This window comes from Megalobrama amblycephala, linkage group LG2 (genome assembly GCF_018812025.1).
Source record: "Megalobrama amblycephala isolate DHTTF-2021 linkage group LG2, ASM1881202v1, whole genome shotgun sequence".
Taxonomy (NCBI): domain Eukaryota; kingdom Metazoa; phylum Chordata; class Actinopteri; order Cypriniformes; family Xenocyprididae; genus Megalobrama; species Megalobrama amblycephala.
In genome coordinates this window covers 37191263-37209377 of record NC_063045.1, presented here as the reverse complement: position 1 = coordinate 37209377, position 18115 = coordinate 37191263, and the positions used below count along the sequence as shown (strand labels likewise).

At 37.2% G+C, this 18115-nt stretch overlaps 2 protein-coding genes across 4 annotated transcripts in view; both read right to left on the bottom strand.

Annotated features, from left to right (window-relative positions):
• The window catches only part of LOC125257606 (rab GTPase-activating protein 1), a 106804-nt gene extending 94875 nt beyond the window's left edge, over positions 1-11929 (bottom strand). For both annotated transcript variants that reach the window (XM_048174100.1, XM_048174109.1), the window contains exon 1: positions 11790-11929. The gene's annotated coding sequence lies outside the window, so the exon portion shown is untranslated. The remainder of the gene's footprint in view (positions 1-11789) is intronic.
• Positions 11930-13837: 1908 nt separating this feature from the next.
• Positions 13838-18115, bottom strand: part of rc3h2 (ring finger and CCCH-type domains 2) — a 28710-nt gene continuing 24432 nt past the window's right edge. For both annotated transcript variants that reach the window (XM_048174086.1, XM_048174076.1), the window contains exon 19: positions 13838-18073. In XM_048174086.1, the coding sequence (XP_048030043.1) occupies positions 17953-18073 (121 nt within the window). In that variant the 3' untranslated portion in view covers positions 13838-17952. The remainder of the gene's footprint in view (positions 18074-18115) is intronic.

Genomic DNA, 18115 nt, shown 5'->3' with positions numbered 1-18115 from the left:
ATACTTTTATTCAAGGATGTGTGAAATTGTTAAATAAAAGTGATATTAAAGTGATATTGTTAGAAAAGATTTCTATTTTGAATAAATTATATTCTAACTTTTTATTAATAAGTGAATCCTGAAAATAGTATTACAGGTTCCAAAAAATATTCAGCGGCACAACTGTTTCCAACAATGATAATAACTGAGTATCAAATCAGCATATTAGAATGATTTCTGAAGGATCATGTGACACTGAAATAACAATTGTTGCAATAAAAATATATTTATTTTACATATTTACTAAATTAGAATTGAATGCGAAAAATAAATAACTGTTATTTTATGTTATGACCTATCAAAATGTTTATATTTGTTTATATTTATATATTTGTTTATATGATACTTTTTATGTAAATATTACACATTTATATAAATTTCCCAAAATTTCCAATTAATTCCCATAAATTTTCATAAATTCCCATAAATTCCCATAAATTCCTGTTAAATTTCCAAATTGGAATATTTCCAAAATTCCCCAGGTTAAGTTCCTGTGGAAAGTTTCCAGAAATTTACCAGAAACATTCCGTCCCTTTGCAACCCTAATTACAAGTCAGTCAAATGGCCTCTGGGCGGTCCTTGGCCAATGAAAGCTGCGATAGAGTCCAGACCTTCCGCCATCAGTCTGAAGGTCTGGCTTTGCGAGACTAGGCAGAAAGAGACAGGCATACTGAGCCAGAGAGAGACAGGTGAAATTGAGGCAGAGAGAGACAGGCCAGACTAAAGCAGAAAGAGAGAGACAGGAGAGAATGAGGCAGTGAGAAAGGTGAGACTGAGGAAGAGAGAGAGACAGGCATACTGAGGCAGATAGAGAGACAGGTGTGACTGAGGGAGAGAGAGAGAGAGAGAGAGAGAGAGAGACAGATTTGAGGCAGACAGAGAGACAGGTGAAACTGAGGCAGAGAGAGACAGGTGACTCTGAGGTCAAAGAGGCATGCGCGCACTCTGATGTAAAAAAGCCCAACATTGATGAGAAGAGCAGGGAGGAACAAGTGAAGGAGACACATTGAATTAAAAGGCAACATTCACTCTCTGACAGTAGATGGCACTGATGGAACAGAAGACATGCAGCCGTTACCGCAGTAACCCCGTAAACAAAGCAGCTGTGCTACTTTCTGTTTCTGAGCAGTATTTAAATGCTTTAAGCAGCCATTCAAATTTTTGTATTCACAATGGTGTTCATCTCAGCACCAAATATCTAAATACTTAAAGACTTATGCTGCGTTCACACCAGACGCGACTTGCGCGAATAAATCGGGCTATTCGCGCGTAGTTGGACGCTTGAACATTTTGAGTTTACTCGCTTTACTCGCGCGTGAAAATTCCTTCACAACAGACGCGAATTCGCGTCATGAGAGGGGCTCTCCCGATCCTTTATGTGTCCCAGACTCTCCCACTGCTTTCTGCACACTTCCTCTGAATAAACACAACTTGTCAGTGGGGAAATAATTGTAAATTACAGCAAATAAGCTCAATTGGCCGTCTTTAGTTGGCTTGTAGTCTTAATATGTGTATATATATATTATATAGCTCAAATTGAGTAAAGACCGTTTTTTTACAACTTATCAGATTGTCCGACCTCCTCACTCACTTTCTTTCAAACACGATCCTTTTTATTTCTATTTCTATAAATGTATGAAGATGTACAGCGACAATGATTTTGTCCTCCATTGTTGTTTCGAATTTCTGCCTCAGCTCGCTACGTACTACTAGAGCAAGCTCCTGATTGGTTAACGCGGCCCGGAAATTCGCCAAAGTTCAGATTTTTCAACTTGCGCGAATCGCTCAATTCACGCCGCGTCATTCGCGCCGCTTCATTCGCGCGAATCGCGCCGCAGGATGTCAATTCGCGTCTTTGCATTGACTTAACATGTAAATCACTCACGCTTACCACTTCATTCGCGTCCGGTGTGAACGCACCATTAGTGTATTTATTTTCAAAAAATTTTTTTTTTACGTTTTTATCTAGACTACAACATGCCCTATAAATATTGTTTGAAAATGTTATGATTCTTTATTGCCCTGTCACACTTTATCATGAAAAATACTTCTAAAGCATTTATTAAGCTTAGTTAATTTCAACATTTAATAACACATTATTAAAATCAAAAGTTGTAACTGTATAATTTAATGGACCTGAGCTAACATAAACTACAGTTGTACTGTTTTTTAACTAACGTTAACAAAGAATAATAAATTCTGTAACAAATGTAACTACTGTATTGCCCATTGTTAATGTTAGTTAATGAATTAACTAATGTTAACTAATGAGATCTTATTGTCAAAAAGTTATACCTATTCTTCTTTAAAATTCTTTTGCACCTTAATCTGTTTGAAATATCTGATTACTTTTCTACATTTTTTGTGTGTGTATTGCTTTATTGTAGGCTATTTAAAGCTGCTGTCCATAAGATTCGCCTCTTAGTCGCCATCTCTGTTTGAAACCTGCAATTGCAGTTATATGAGGAATTATTATCTTTGTGCATTGTGCATCGGCACAGCTCCTCAGCGCTGATTAATCTAATGTTTGCTGTCAGTCACCACACCGGTGTGGATACTGTACTTTCGGAATCACAGATTTTAGTCTTGAACTATGACCAAAGTAGGAATTTTCACAGGAAAATGTTGTCTGAACAAGTAAGTAACATGTCTGCCACTTTTATTCTGACCAACTGAGGGAAAAAGCATTAGCCTACAATAAATTGTGCTGCCAATGGTGATTAAATCTAACGATCGCTTAGATGTTAGATGCTTAGATGTCTCATCAAACCGTGCAAATTATTGTTGTTATACTTTGTTCTCAAATTGTTAATGTTAACAACATAAGCATTGCGTGACTGTGTATTTAGTGTGTATTAGCGTAACCTGCAGATTCCAATTTCTGTAGCCACTCCGCAGTCCGAAGTCTTTTGCTTTTTGACCACGGCTGAATCTCCAGTTGTCACTGATGATTGTCATTTGGACCTTTCTGGATTACACTCCGCCATCAAAATTATAAGTTCAATTATTTCAGCTGCTGTGAGAAAAGGCTATAAATGTGCCGCTACCGGCAGCATCCTCACATGATAAAACCGACTAGCCTCTCGACGGGACTCCTTCCTTTCTGTTTACGGATGTGACGTAATGACGCACAGAGGAACTGCTGCATGCTCGAATTTCCGCGGAAATCCACCAGTATCGATTTTTTTAATAAGCTTACTGTTGTGAATCAGGCTAAGGTAAGGAGATAGTTTTGAACACTGGCTGGTTATGTACTTGCTCAAAAATTGATTTTGAAATCATTTTTAACCAAAAAAAGTTATATTTTAACCAAAACCTGTTATAGTAGCCTATGAAAACACTTTTTTTGCAACTTATTTCAATATCGTGATAATACAGTATACCATGATAAAAGCTTCAGCAATTATCGCAACATGAAAGTTTGATACAGTCACATGCCTGCTGTCTACAGTGCCAGGACAGTAGCTCTTCACTTGGTGTCGGATTTCACACAAATGGTATTTTTTTCCCTACTCCCTATCATTTCCTGTCCTCTCCTTTAATGTACTGTACTGAGAATAAGAAGTGAATTAAAAGGCAAAAAACATATACAGTGTAGAGCCACACTGTATCATTAAGCAGAGTGACCTTGCTGTAAGCCCAGTGGCTGCTAAACACCAATTCACTTCCCATATGAAGAGAAAAATACAGGAGAGATGAGCAGGTAAGAGTAGCTGATGATGATGATACGATTAGGTGTGTGGAAAAGGAGATACACCTGCTAAGCCTGTAGGTATGGTCAAACACTTTAGCAACACTGTAATCCTTTACAGTCACGCTAATAAAGCTCTGTTGACACAGACTGGAGGGAAAAAAAAAAAAAGAGTAAAAGACAAAACAAAATAGGGAGAGGCAGAATGAAAGAGAAAGAGGGTGCAATAATACACGGAAACAGCTAGTGATCCATATGTTGTAAGCAGTAAGTGTTGCTTTCGAGTTTGCATTACTGTCTACGCCAATAAACTTTCAGCTGTGCCTGTCATTAATGACTAATAGAATGAGTGTAACAAGCTGCACTGAACACAGCTACTGAATAAGCAAAACAAAAAGAAACAGCCATCAAGATGGGTTTGTAATGGATAGTTCAAATGTCCAAATGAAGCATGTGGTCTGTCACTGATATAGAGTCAGGGTGCGGTTGCACGTGGGCCAGCTGTCTCACATACCCAGGAGATGAGAAACATCTGTCATTGTGCCGTTAGACACATGGTCACAAACTGGGTTTTTTCCCCAGTCCTCCGCTCATAGACATCAATCAACTCACGCTATCCCTTGTGATTTGCGATACTGTTCCACACGATGTCGAATATGTGTTTTTCTAAGATGAAGGTATAGACCCTTGAGCGACTCACCAATGCTGCCTTGGCAACATAACATCCACTGAGGGGCATGTTTATTTTTGAGGAACACAAGTGCACTGGGAATTATAATGTATTTATAATGCTGATGGTCTACTATTAGGTTTTTTTAACCAATGCAACCAATTTTCGACTGATTTTCAGCCTTATATACAATTGTGACTGTCTACTGTTTTCTATTGTAATATATTTTAAAATGTAATTTATTCCTGTGATCAAAGCTGAATATTCAGCATCATTACTCCAGTCTTCAGTGTCACATGATCCTTCAGAAATCATTCTAATATGCTGATTTGATGCTCAAGAAACATTACTGATTGTTATTATTATTATATATGTCGAAAAAGAGTTGTGCTGCTCAATATTTTTTTTGTGGGAACCATGGTACTTTTTTCAGGACTTGGTCATCAACAGAAAATCAAAAGAACAGCACTTATTTAATAATGTAATATTTTGTATTATTATGAACTTTTTGATCAGTTTAATGTATCCTAGTTGAATAAAAGTATTAATTTCTTTTTTTCTTACATTTTTTTTAATTTTACTAAACTTTTAAATGTTTTTCCATTAAAATATGAAGCAGCACAATTGATTTTAACATTGATATTTATAATATAAAATGTTTCTTGATCTTCAAATCAGCATATTAGAATGATTTCTGAAGGATCATGTGACACTGAAGACTGGAGTAATGATGCTGAAAATTCAGCTTTGATCACATGAATAGGTTACATTTTAATATATATTTAAATAGAAAACACCTCTTTTAAATTGTAATAATATTTCACAGTAATACTGTTTTTACTCTATTTTTTGACCAAATGAATGCAGCTTTGGTCAGCATAAGATACTTCAAATTTTGTGGTTTACATCATAAAATTAAAATAATCATAAAATGATTAGAATAATAATATAATAATTATAATTATATTATTATATAAACAGAATCATTATTATTAAATAGTATTAAAATAATAGAATTTATCTTCCAGAATCTGGCAGTAAGTTTTGGAAGATCATTTTTAGTCCATCTCTGCAAGACAGACATTTCAGGATAAGAGATGGACTAAAAGTGAACTCAAACACCTTACTGCCAGATTCTGGATAAATTCTTCAAACAGTGGTACAAGAGGATGTGGTGCTGGTCCATCAGGAGTCATTCTCAAGCTGTCTGTCTATAAGCCCTATTAAAACCCAGTCTTCATGTATTTTATAACACTTCAGCTTGTGATTCTTATCAAGTGCAGGTCATTTTTTAGGATTCTTTAGCTAACCTAAGTCTCTGAGATCCTAACACCTTGCACTTCTGGAGACTCCAGGTAGGTTGCAGCTCTGGAAAATGGTGGCGCTGGAGACTAAAGGGTTCCTGATGGTTTCACACTTAATTCTTCACCTTAATTCTTAATTATTTTGCAGTTAACATGTGTCTTTTCTTTTCCACCTGTTGTTGTCTGACCCCGCTGACCCAATGAGCATTTTGCTGTCCCTTGGTCATGCTTTAACTTTGCAATTTCTAGTATTGCATTAGTATTGCGTCCTTCTCATGAGTATTTAATAATTTTTGACTTTTCAGTCTGAGTTAAATCTCTTTTTTGGCTCATTTTGCCTGTAAAAGAAAACTTGCCTAATAATTCTGCACACCTGAATATAAGGCATTTTTCATTTCCAGCCTTCATGAACAATTATATATCACTTATAAATGATTAAAAACAATATTAATAGTAGTTATTAAGATTGATGTGGATTGGAATTGGTAAAATGTGCTTGGGAAAAAAATATGATCAGAAAATCAACTTGCCTAATAATTCTGCACTCCCTGTATATATAATATATTTAAATTATAATAATAAACAATTATCAATAATATATGCAGACTTTGCAATATATATGCAAAATTTACGCAGCATTTCTCCTTTGGGCTATGGCAAACTGCTTTGGGGCTAAGTTGTTTGCTCACTTGAAAATGAAAGGCTGAAAACATGTTGAGTAATAATGGCAACAACACATTAAATAAATACATTACTTCACCTGTCAGGGAAAAAAGTTATCAATCCGGGTTTAAATTAAGGTGGTGGCTCTTCGTACCAGACAGACAGTTCCTCCAAAGACAACAAGTCTACTGTTATGCAACCTGAATTAATGTTAGCAACATTAATCTGCATTTATGAGAGCTGAACTCACTGTTGTCAGTAAGAAACGGGTATGTCCGCCTCTAGTTGAAGAAATAATGTTGTGTTACAATAAGTTAGTGGTGTTAGTATGTCTTTTGTGAATAAATCAGTATTTTTGAGTGAAACTTTTGAATCAACGAATAATTACCAGGGCTTCAGATTGCTAAAAGGTCACATTTAGGGCTGGAACTAATGATTTTTTTTTTTTCAATCAATTAATCTGTCAACTCTTTTTCTAGCGATTATTTTCTGAATAGTTGATTAATCCTTTTGGTTGATTTACCAATAAATAATAATAACCATAACTAATCTATGTATGAACTTTTACCTGATGATCAGAAAAGATTTACACAGTGTAGAGTTAGTTAGGAAAGGTGTTACTATGACTGCGTTGCGTTCACAGTCACTATTTGGGATTTACAGCAGCAATTGCTTACAAGTGTGAATCCTGAAATGTTTTGTTCATTCAGGAAATTAGCTGCTTGAATATGTTCATTCAGCTGTATGAACAAACAGCTGAAGTCACAACCGCATTCTAACTAACCATAGTGGCATTATCAAATAAAACCTTGAAATTTTACCACAAATTTCAGCGCATTATTAAATAAATTTGTCCAATTGAGGCATGAGTTCATCCATTAGATATTTTCAATAACCAACAACAGCATTAAATGCTTTGTAACCGGTTGCAAAGAGTATGTTTGAGCCCTGTGCCTCAAAACCAAGGCAGCTCGTAAAAAACTGAATGCTGTATGAAAGCAGCCATATTAAGCACAAAATATGGGACTGACAACCGTTTTCTAGTGCTGTGTAAAAATTCACTGTAATAGTCCAAATGCTTACGCTGCCGTCTCATTGATTTGGAGTAAGTATTGACTATTACCTGCCGTCTCGTTGTTTTCAGATGCTCTTGCATACAGGTTGTGCTGCTGTGGTTTGCCATTTCAGCTTTACACAGCATGCAGAGCACCATTTTATTCAGTCTCCATTTTAAAAAATTCCACAATTTACCTGGGGCTTGATATTTTTTAATAACAGCTTATTTTCAACATACCTGGGAGCCACCATCACTGAGAAACAGAAACAGCACAACGATTCTATGCATTCCATGCAAACTGACTATTTTACGTAATCGATATGACACATTGTTCCAGCCCCAGTCACATTTTTGCACCATGATGTTACCTTTCCGAATTTTCAGAAAAAGTTGCCTTGGAGTCGATCATTGTTGAATGCAGCCGTTTTCGTTAAAGGGTTATGAAAATTCTGTCATAATTTACTCACCTTCATGTCGCTCCAATCTTCAAAACAAATATATATTTTTTTAATGAAATCTGAGAGATTTTTGTCCCTTCATTGACAGCTACGCAACTAACACTTTGACACTTCAAAAAGTTCATAAAGTGATCGTAAAACTAATCCATATGAATTTAATTGTTTAGTATGAATTTTCTTAAGAGACATGATCACTTTATATGATTAAGAGATTTAATTTAGGCTTTTATTCACATATAAACATTCATCAACACACACATCAGTTGTGGTAAACGGAAGCTCAAGCATGCTTGCCTGACGTGCAAAAACCAGTGAGGTTCATTTTTAGCAGCACGTTTGAGCTTCCGCAAGAACCAGTGAGGTTTGTTCTTGCACATCAAGCAAGTATGGTTGAGCTTGTGCTTATGTTCGTTGATCAATGTTTATGTGAATAAAAGCCTAAATTCAATCTGTTTATCATATAAAGCAAACAAGTCTCTACTGAAAATTTGGGCTAAACCGCTCAATTCATATGGATTAGTTTTTTCGATATATGAACTTTTTGAAGCGACAAAGTGGTAGTTGCTTGGACTGTCAATGGAGGGTAGGGGTGTGACGAGATTTCTCGTTGAGGGGAAAAGTAGTCTCGTGATATTGCCATGACAGAGTGGTTAGGATGATTAGGAAAGAATATGCCACCGCTACCTTTACATTACGCCTCCACTGTCGTTTTGCTTTGTATTTAAATAAAAAACATTTAATTCAGCGGGATAACGGTTGCCGCCGCTCCATATTTACAGAGTTACGCGCGATCGCTAAAGTGAAAGTAAACGTGAGGGCGCATTCAAACGCGATTTCAATACCCCGCATTTTGAAAGCGGCTCCCTGATGAATGCAAATATCTCTCAATATGAAAGCTATTTTAGGCTGGGCAGTGTAGTTGTAACCATCTCTTAGCTCTGTATCAAAGAAAAATGTGGTCTTATTTGCACTTTGAATTTTGAGAGAGTGCAATTATGTTTGCACTTATTGTAATGTGTTACCATAAAAAAGAACAACAGTTTTCTCTTAATCTTATTAAGCACAAACAATAAGGTTTCATTTGTTAACATTAGTTAATGCACTGTGAACTATCATGAACCAACAATGAATTACTATTTTTATTAAAGGTGATAGAGAGGATTTTTTCGTCGACTGAGAATCCAAAGACTTTTACTGAGTTTTTGAAATGAGCGCATGCGTAAGAACCCCCCTCCTTCACAGCTCATTTCAAAGGAACACCTCCCAAAACTTGTGCACGAGTATTGGAACACGAGTGTTTACCACCGGCATTCACTGTGTCGTGTTTTTTGGATTCATTTTGTCGGACTCACCGCAGGTAACTCATAATCTGCAGTTGTTACTCCTGTCTCCTGACAAAAACATTGCATGCAGCGCCTGTGGAGTGTGGAAAGTTACTGGAGAGCGCAGCCGCGCTCGTCTCTCACAAGGAACGTCATGGCAGTGATTGACAAGCCAGAAGGCCAATCGTTTATGCGATCATCGCGTAAACGATTGGCTGATGTTTTTAAGGCCCTACCTCGTGCACAGATGATGTATATTAATATTATTACTTTCAGTGCACCTAATAGATAGTCTTTTATCAGTTAGTAAAGACAGTTTCAAGTAATATTGCAGAAATGTATAAAACAAAACATCCTCTTTAGCACCTTTAACTAACATAAAGATGAATAAATACTGTAGCACATATATTGCTCATTGTTAGTTGATGTTGGTTAATTAATGTTAATATATGAGACCTTATTGTAAAGTATTACCATTTTTATTTATACTGTTTTTATTTCTATGATCAGTTTGTGGAAAGGAGTTCAGTTAGGAGGTCAGAAGTTGTAGAAGCTCATAAATCATGTACAGTAAGGTCTGAAGAGACTGAAATCAGAAGAGAAGTCAGTCAGTTGAGTTTGTGGCAAAACGTTTTACAGTGCTTGAGTATTGTTGTCTTTTACTGCATATGATAATTCATACTCAGAGAGTAGAACTGAAATGACATTCATTACAAGATGATTAGTTAAAACAATTCAAATACACCTGCAGAATATTTTTCTAGACATGTATTTCGCCATTGAGAATTTCTTAAAAATAGTGTGAAAAAATCTCATCTCATCTCGTGAACTCAATCTCGAGTCTCGTCTCGTGAGCTACCCGTCTCGTCACACCCCTAATGGAGGGACAGAAAACTCTCAGATTTCATTAAAAATACATTTGTGTTCTGAATATGAACTAAAGTCATACAGGTTTGGAATGACATGAGGGTGAACAAATGATGACAGCATTTTCATTTTGGGTGAACTATCCCTTTAAATTGACAACACCCCCACCACCCCGGTGCTACCAAATCAGGTGCTGATGCCACCATCTGCAGAACTTGGTGGCACCGGTGCCACTGCTCTCAAATGTTATTCTGGAGTCTACTGGCTCGTCCTTCCCTTTTGAAGCTTTCCTGACTGTACCACAAGCCAACAGCATCAGTACTGGGCTCGCAGTTCACACGAGTAGGGTATTTGTACTGTTTGTGTGGATGATCGTGTTAATCCACCACCACTAAAGACCTTTTCTGACCCAGGAAATCCCTGGGTGGAAATTTTGTCCGCTTCATTTTTTCTGTTCAGTCTGTCAAGTGAACACACTGGATAGCTGCTTTATAGCAGACATTGAAGTTGCCATCTAATTGAAAACGACTTCAAACTTCTTTTTTAAGAACGAAAATGAAACAAAGAACTTCAAGAGTATAATTTCTGGACTTAATAAACAAACACTCCCCCTTCAGGGGTCAAAGCAAGTCTAAACGACTTGGGGAAAGTTGGTTTTATATTCGCACATTCGGACTTCTGATGAATTCAGACTTTCCAATAAATGTGCAATAAATTAATGTTTGCGAATTTTAAGCAGCGACATGATATTGACAACCAACGATTGTCAACTTACAACATTTTTCACAGTCGATCAAAATAGGCAAGTATTGTTTTAATGGCATATTTACTTGTGAATGTCCACTGAATGTCCAATGTAGTGTGATTAACAAGGCTATTGAATACGGATGTCCGAATGTGCGAATATAAAACTAACTTTACCCAAGTGTCTAAACGAGGCTTGGAGCAGCACTGAACCCGTACTTATTGACATTAGCAAATACTCTTAGTCCTGCCAGGCAGTTCGAAAAAAAATTACATATGCTTTGTTGTCATAATAAAAGATAATAATGATTATTATTTTCGGTCATGAATGAAGGAATCCCTTGAGTGCATATTCAATGGCTTGCTCAATACAGACAGAAAGACAGTCACTTGTCGCCACCTATTGGCGTACTACAGAAAGAGTCACTGAACAGTGAAAGACCTTTTTGGTGAACGAATTTAAATGAACCTGAATACAATTTCCCACCACTAGCTACTGCAATCAAACACATGATCATCAAAACACATTCAAATAGATTCAAAACAATTACATCCTCAAATGCAATAAAACTTAGTAATACATCAGTGTTTGCATCTATCCCAAATGAGGCATTTCTACAGTGAGAAGGCGAGCAAATCCTATAATTAATTCTTACATATGGCTTACACATTAATGCACAAACAGTGTCCTTGGTTTTCTATTGTTCTTCGTTAAAAAAACAGAATCTGTCACAGAGGTGGGTATGTGTGCTGTGCAGACAGCAGATCTTTGCAGGTTTTGTGTCATGCAGTGAAGCAGAGATGAGCACCACGGCCTTTAACGAGCTAACACACTGTAGCATGCTAGCCTCAAATCCAAATCTGCATATATTGTGTAATATTTTCCGCTTAAAAAGACAAAACTACTGAATAAAGAAACGGACGTGTAGAATAGATAAAAGCACGGTGGTGCGTATCGCTGCCACTCATCCTACCTGTTTCCACAAAAGCTTTTTATTCCAGAGAGGCTTGACATAACAGCGCTGAACATTAGCCAGCAACAGTGCTGCTGCTGTAAACACAAACCAAACCCCGCTCAAACTGCGCATGCGCTGCCGCACTCTTCGGCAATGTTCGGAATAGAGTCGAATATCAGCGTACGCACGGAATTCTGCATACTGGTATTTAACAGTAGACTATATAATAAGTTTTGGAAGAAAAAAAAAAACATTTCAAATAGTAGTATGCTACATTGTTGTCAAAGGAAATTATTATGTTGCATGTTTACCTGACAGAGTGCGTTTATCATTTAGAAAATAAATATAATTTCACACTTTGTAATGTAATTTGCATAAAATTTTGAAACATTTGGCAGTCAAATTAAGCAATGAGTAAAAAAAAAGATTTGTGTTTGTGTGCTATGTTGCATACTTCACATTATAGTAGCTCCTCTGGTTGTGTGCACAGTCTACAGAAAATTTGCATACTATATACTGCAGAAAAAAAAGAGTAGCCTAGAATGTTAAAATGGTATTCTAAACATGTCACAAACAGTTGTACAAGTATATTGTAAAAGTAGCCTACATTTTAGAATATGTACTTTGTCATAAAGGTAATCTATGCATAAAGCAAATCTATATCTTGTGTATAGAATACATGGATAACACAGATATAGGAAGGGTAGTGCTGTATTTCCTACCAAATGTAAATTGATATTGTTAAAAGTAATATAACAATATTAATTTGATATTGAACATGTAAAAATAGTAATATACAGGCTAATATACACAATAGCTGTGTAAAAAATATAATATGAATGCACAGGCTGTTACTTTCAACCTCTCCCAGGTTGTGATGTTTCCACATCGGCTTGGATCAACTTTCCTTCCTCTTTGAGAGAAGTTTCTCTGTTATTTGTTTGGTTTCACAACATAGGAAGCCTTGATTTTACTTTCATAATCAACCATATTTAAAGGGTTAGTTCACCCAAAAATGAAAATTCTGTAATTTATTACTCACCCTCATGCCGTTCTACACCCGTAAGACCTTTGTTCATCTTCGGAACACAAATGAAGATATTTTAGTTGAAATCCGATGGCTCTGTGAGGCCTTCAAAGGGAGCAATGACACTTCCTCTCTCAAGATCCATTAACGTACTAAAAACATATTTAAATCAGTTCATGTGAGTACAGTGGTTCAATATTAATATTATAAAGCGACAAGAATAATTTGGTGCGCCAAAAAAAACAAAATAATGACTTATATAGTGATGGCCGATTTCAAAACACTGCTTCATGAAGCATCGGAGCACATTGAATCAGTGTATCGAATCTGCTGTTCGGAGCGCCAAAGTCACGTGATTTCAGCCGTTGGCAGTTTGACACGTGATCTGAATCATGATTCGATATACTGATTCAATTATTCTCCGAAGCTTCATGAATCAGTGTTTTGAAATCAGCCATCACTAAATAAGTCGTTATTTTGTTTTTTTTGGTGCTCCAAAAATATTCTCGTCGCTTTATAATATTAATATTGAACCACTGTACTCACATGAACTGATTTAAATATGTTTTTAGTACCTTTATGGATCTTGAGAGAGGAAATGTCATTGCTCCCTATGGAGGCCTCACGGAGCCATCGGATTTCAACTAAAATATCTTAATTTGTGTTCTGAAGATGAACGAAGGTCTTACGGGTGTGGAACGTCATGAGGGTGAGTAATAAATGACAGAATTTTCATTTTTGGGTGAACTAACCCTTTAACTGAAATTAACAGTTTTTTTTTGTGTTTGTTTGTTTTTTCATTACTACAAACTATAAGGAATCTATTTTAAAGTTCTGAGCATTGCGACACCTTCTCATTTTCACACCACACATAATAACAACACATTTTTGTGAGCTGGACTTTAATCTTTAAATAAACGAATGACTATTTCAGACTTCAGTAGCCCACCGTCACATGTCATACCACAGCACACCAGCAGATGTCATGCTTATTCATAAAACTGCATCTTCCCAGTAAGAAAGAGTCGGAACACTCAAGTGATGATGTAACTGTGTTTATTATCTTGGCATGCAACTACATGTCATGACCTTTAGATTCATCTCACCAGCTTGCCCTACATATCAGAGCAAAGCTTAGCCAAGATACAAAAGCATTAACAAACAAACAACCAAAACAGTAAGAATTGACTGTGCGTTGGCTACATTTCTATATATTCTTTCTTGCATTGCCACAAGCAAAAGGGAAATCCTTGCCCGGTGGTATTTAAAAAGAAACAAATGCAATATAAATAATCTCTACTATTATTTCATCAAAAGATATTCCTGACTTTTAGAATCTTTCTCTCTGTGACCATAAATAGCCTCATATATCTGATTATATATCATAAAAATGTGCAGTATGTCCATCTAATGATGGCTCTGGTTGTATAAAATGACGGATGCCCATCTTCTATTCATTTACAATTGAATCGAATAATAGATTTGCAAAGAAAATGTCTAATACAGACGTAAAAATATCCAACACATCAGTTCGTTTTTGCAGTTGCACACAGGACAAAAACAAGCATCATTACAACCAAACACGTCCTGCCCCATTATTACAGCTAAGCAAATTTTTAAAATTTAAATGCAAACAAAACTGACATTTCCAAGGGAAAAAAAAACTACATGGATATAAAACAATAACAATCATAATCCTGATATTAATCCATAATAAAGAGCGGACAGTAAGCGCTATAGGAAGTGAGTAAAATGTAAGATACAGTGCAGGACACTCACAGCGCTGGGGTGTTGTGTGACACAACTACACAATCATACTTCCTTTGCCAAAGAACCTCTTTGCCAAAGGCAGCATGCATGATACAGGGCTGAGCTGGCAGATAAACGAGTCAAACATGTACTAATAAGGCTTTGCTGCGTCGCAACGGGTGATAAAAAGGAAAAAGTTATATTTTTGACAGCTAGTGAGAAAATTAAAACGGAAACTCGTATCTTTACCAACCCAGCACCATTTTTTGAAACACTCATATCAGATGAGGCCAAACATAAAAAATGAACCAAAAACAAAGGCAAAATTCTCAACATGTGCACTAAATCAACAAGATGTTGCACTTGCACACACTAGGAGGACTCATCCACTGAAAATTTCTCTGTATTTCAGCATTTTGCAAAAAATATCTTCGCTTGAAGGTACAGCTGTAACATCCCCTGTCGAAAAACACTTCGACTGCAGGAGGCAAAATGAGATTTAATGACCAGGAAGATTTCACTCCTCATTACTCATTTCAATGGAAAAACGCTAATATACCACATAAGTAAAACCGTGATTAACAGTCTTAAGTGATAATGCATTCATATTCATATTTTGTTCAGGCTTAACAAAGACATGTGCGCATTCATACACAAATACAGACATTTACAAGCACTTAACTGGTCCAGGAAAGACATTTAAAAAGGAGAAGTCAGTGACCGGAGAAAAACATTCAACAAAAACAATCCCGTCATAAATTAGATACTGAATCAAATAAATGCTGTTTTAAATAGGAGAGATTTTTTCTATGTGCTGTTACATAGAGTTTTTAACTCCTTTCAGAAGCACAAAACTAGCCTGCATTAAAACACCAGCATTCTTGAAGTTATCATTATTATTTTTTTTTCATGTTTATCAGGAAATAATCCTGAAAAACATGTGATGGTGTATAGATAATGTAGGGTTGAATGTACTTTCAAAATGCTGACCAAACAATTAAAAACAGATACAAAATATTCCAACAACAACTTCATGGAAGTTAGCAATGTTTCGTAATAAAATAAAGGAAAACAGGAATTTTGGGGGGGGGGGGGGGGACCTTAAACTCAAGTCTAATCATCTGTATTCTTTAAACTGAAACTATAGAAGCAACGAAACAGAAACAGAGGCAATAAAAATGAGGTGACCTTTGGACCACTGTAAACAACAAACCGGAACTGTCATTGTAATCAGCGTTTCATTCACACTAAACACAATCCCAAATCCTCTAACAAGACTGAACTCTAAAATCCTATTGTGCTGTTTGTTGCTTGTAGCTATTATTGGAAAAGTTCACCAAAAAATGATCAAAATTCAGCATTCTCCAGGTCCAAGAACATATTTTCAGCATTTGGACTCTGTTCTGTTCTTGGTCTTTACTCAGAATCAAGCCTCAACTGGTCTGTCTTGACTCAGACTCAAGCCTCTTCTGGTCTCTGTCTTGACACAGACTTGTCCCTCTTCTGGTCTGTCTTGACTCGGACTTGACCCTTTTCTGGTTTTGGTCTTGACTCAGACTCAAGACTCTTCTAGTCTCTGTCTTGACTCTGATTTGTCCCTCCTCTGGTCTCTTCTAGTCTTGGTCTTTACTCAAACTCAACCCTCTTCTGGTTTCGGTCTTGACTCGGACTCGTCCCTCTTGTGGTCTCTTTCTTGACTCAGACTCAAGCCCCTTCTGGTCTCTGTCTTGACTCAGACCTGTCCCTCTTCTGGACTTGGTCTTGACTCTGACCCTCTTCTGGTCTCGATCTTGACTCAGACTCAACCCTCTTCTGGTCTTGGTCTTGTCTCGGGTTTGACCCTTTTGTGGTTTCTATCTTGACTCAAACTCTAGTCTCTTCTAGTCTTGGTCTTGACTCAAACTCAACCCTCTTCTGGTCTTTGTCTTGACTCAAGATTGACCCTTTTGTGTTCTGGGCCTTGACTCAGACTCAACCCTCTTCTGGTCTTGGTCTTATCTCGGGCTTGACCCTTTTGTGATTTCTATCTTGACTCAAACTCGACCCTCTTCTGGTCTTTGTCTTGACTCAAGATTGACCCTTCTAGGCCTTGACTCAAACTCAACCCTCTTCTGGTTTCGGTCTTGACTCGGACTCGTCCCTCTTGTGGTCTCTTTCTTGACTCAGACTCAAGCCCCTTCTGGTCTCTGTCTTGACTCAGACCTGTCCCTCTTCTGGACTTGGTCTTGACTCTGACCCTCTTCTGGTCTCGATCTTGACTCAGACTCAACCCTCTTCTGGTCTTGGTCTTGTCTCGGGTTTGACCCTTTTGTGGTTTCTATCTTGACTCAAACTCTAGTCTCTTCTAGTCTTGGTCTTGACTCAAACTCAACCCTCTTCTGGTCTTTGTCTTGACTCAAGATTGACCCTTTTGTGTTCTGGGCCTTGACTCAGACTCAACCCTCTTCTGGTCTTGGTCTTGATCTGGACTCGGCCCTCTTCTAGTCTCGATATATGACTAAAACTCCAGCCTCTTCTAGTCTTTGTCTTGATACGGACTCAACCTACTCAGGTCTTGGCCTGGACTCTGACTCAAATGAGCAGGTCTCGACTACAACTCTGCAAAGTTTTTTTTTCCTGTCATAGTTCTCAAATCTTGAGATTTTGTGACCAATCGACATTGTCAAAGCTGGTGAGACACATCTTGATGTACTGTATTTGAATGCAGAATAACACTTGAAATCATTTTTGGGTGAACTGTTTCTTTTTAGTAATTGTACAAAATATTTATTGATTGCCTATGAAATGTCTCTTAGAGATATCAGACCTATACCACAATCCATACATACATTTAAACAATGAATGGTAGTTTCAAACAATGATGCCCAACAAATAATTCATGCACATAATATTTCAGTGGCTAACACCGCAATAATATTAATAACAATGCAAGTACTATAGATTCCAAGCACCTTGGTTATTCTTGATATATATTGGAAGAGTCCACTATATAGTTTTCATACAGTAGATTATGGTTTCCTCAGTGAGCTAAAAGCTAGTGAGAACCATCACTTCTGTACAGAGTTACGGGACATGGGTAATTGGTTTCCTGGCTTGGAGAGGGTTCTGATTGGCTGACATCAAGAGTTACCTGAGGTGGAGTTGTGACTCAAAGTGAACATTCATCCACAAGCAGTGATTAAGAAAAACAAACTGACTCTGAACAGATGATGGGTGATTACAATTACAGGGCATAGCTAGCTCTTATGAAGAGAACACATGAATACAGAAGGCTTTCGGCTGCGTCTTGCTGCCTCGATTGACTCCTATAAGGGCAACTCTACCTTCTACCTAAGGAGGATGGTGGATTCTTGGCATGACCCCATGGAATTAGAACATGAGGAGGGCTGGTGTGTCCAGCCTGCTTCAGTTCCCATTTAGCAGCATCTCAGGTCCTGGACTGGGTCGCGGGGGGTCTCCGGGTCTGGGTGAGCACGTCCTCATCTGCATCTTCCCCATATTGAGGCCTCCAGGAGAGAGGGTCTTTCTGTAATGTCATAAGTCACCATAAGAGAAATAATAAACGATA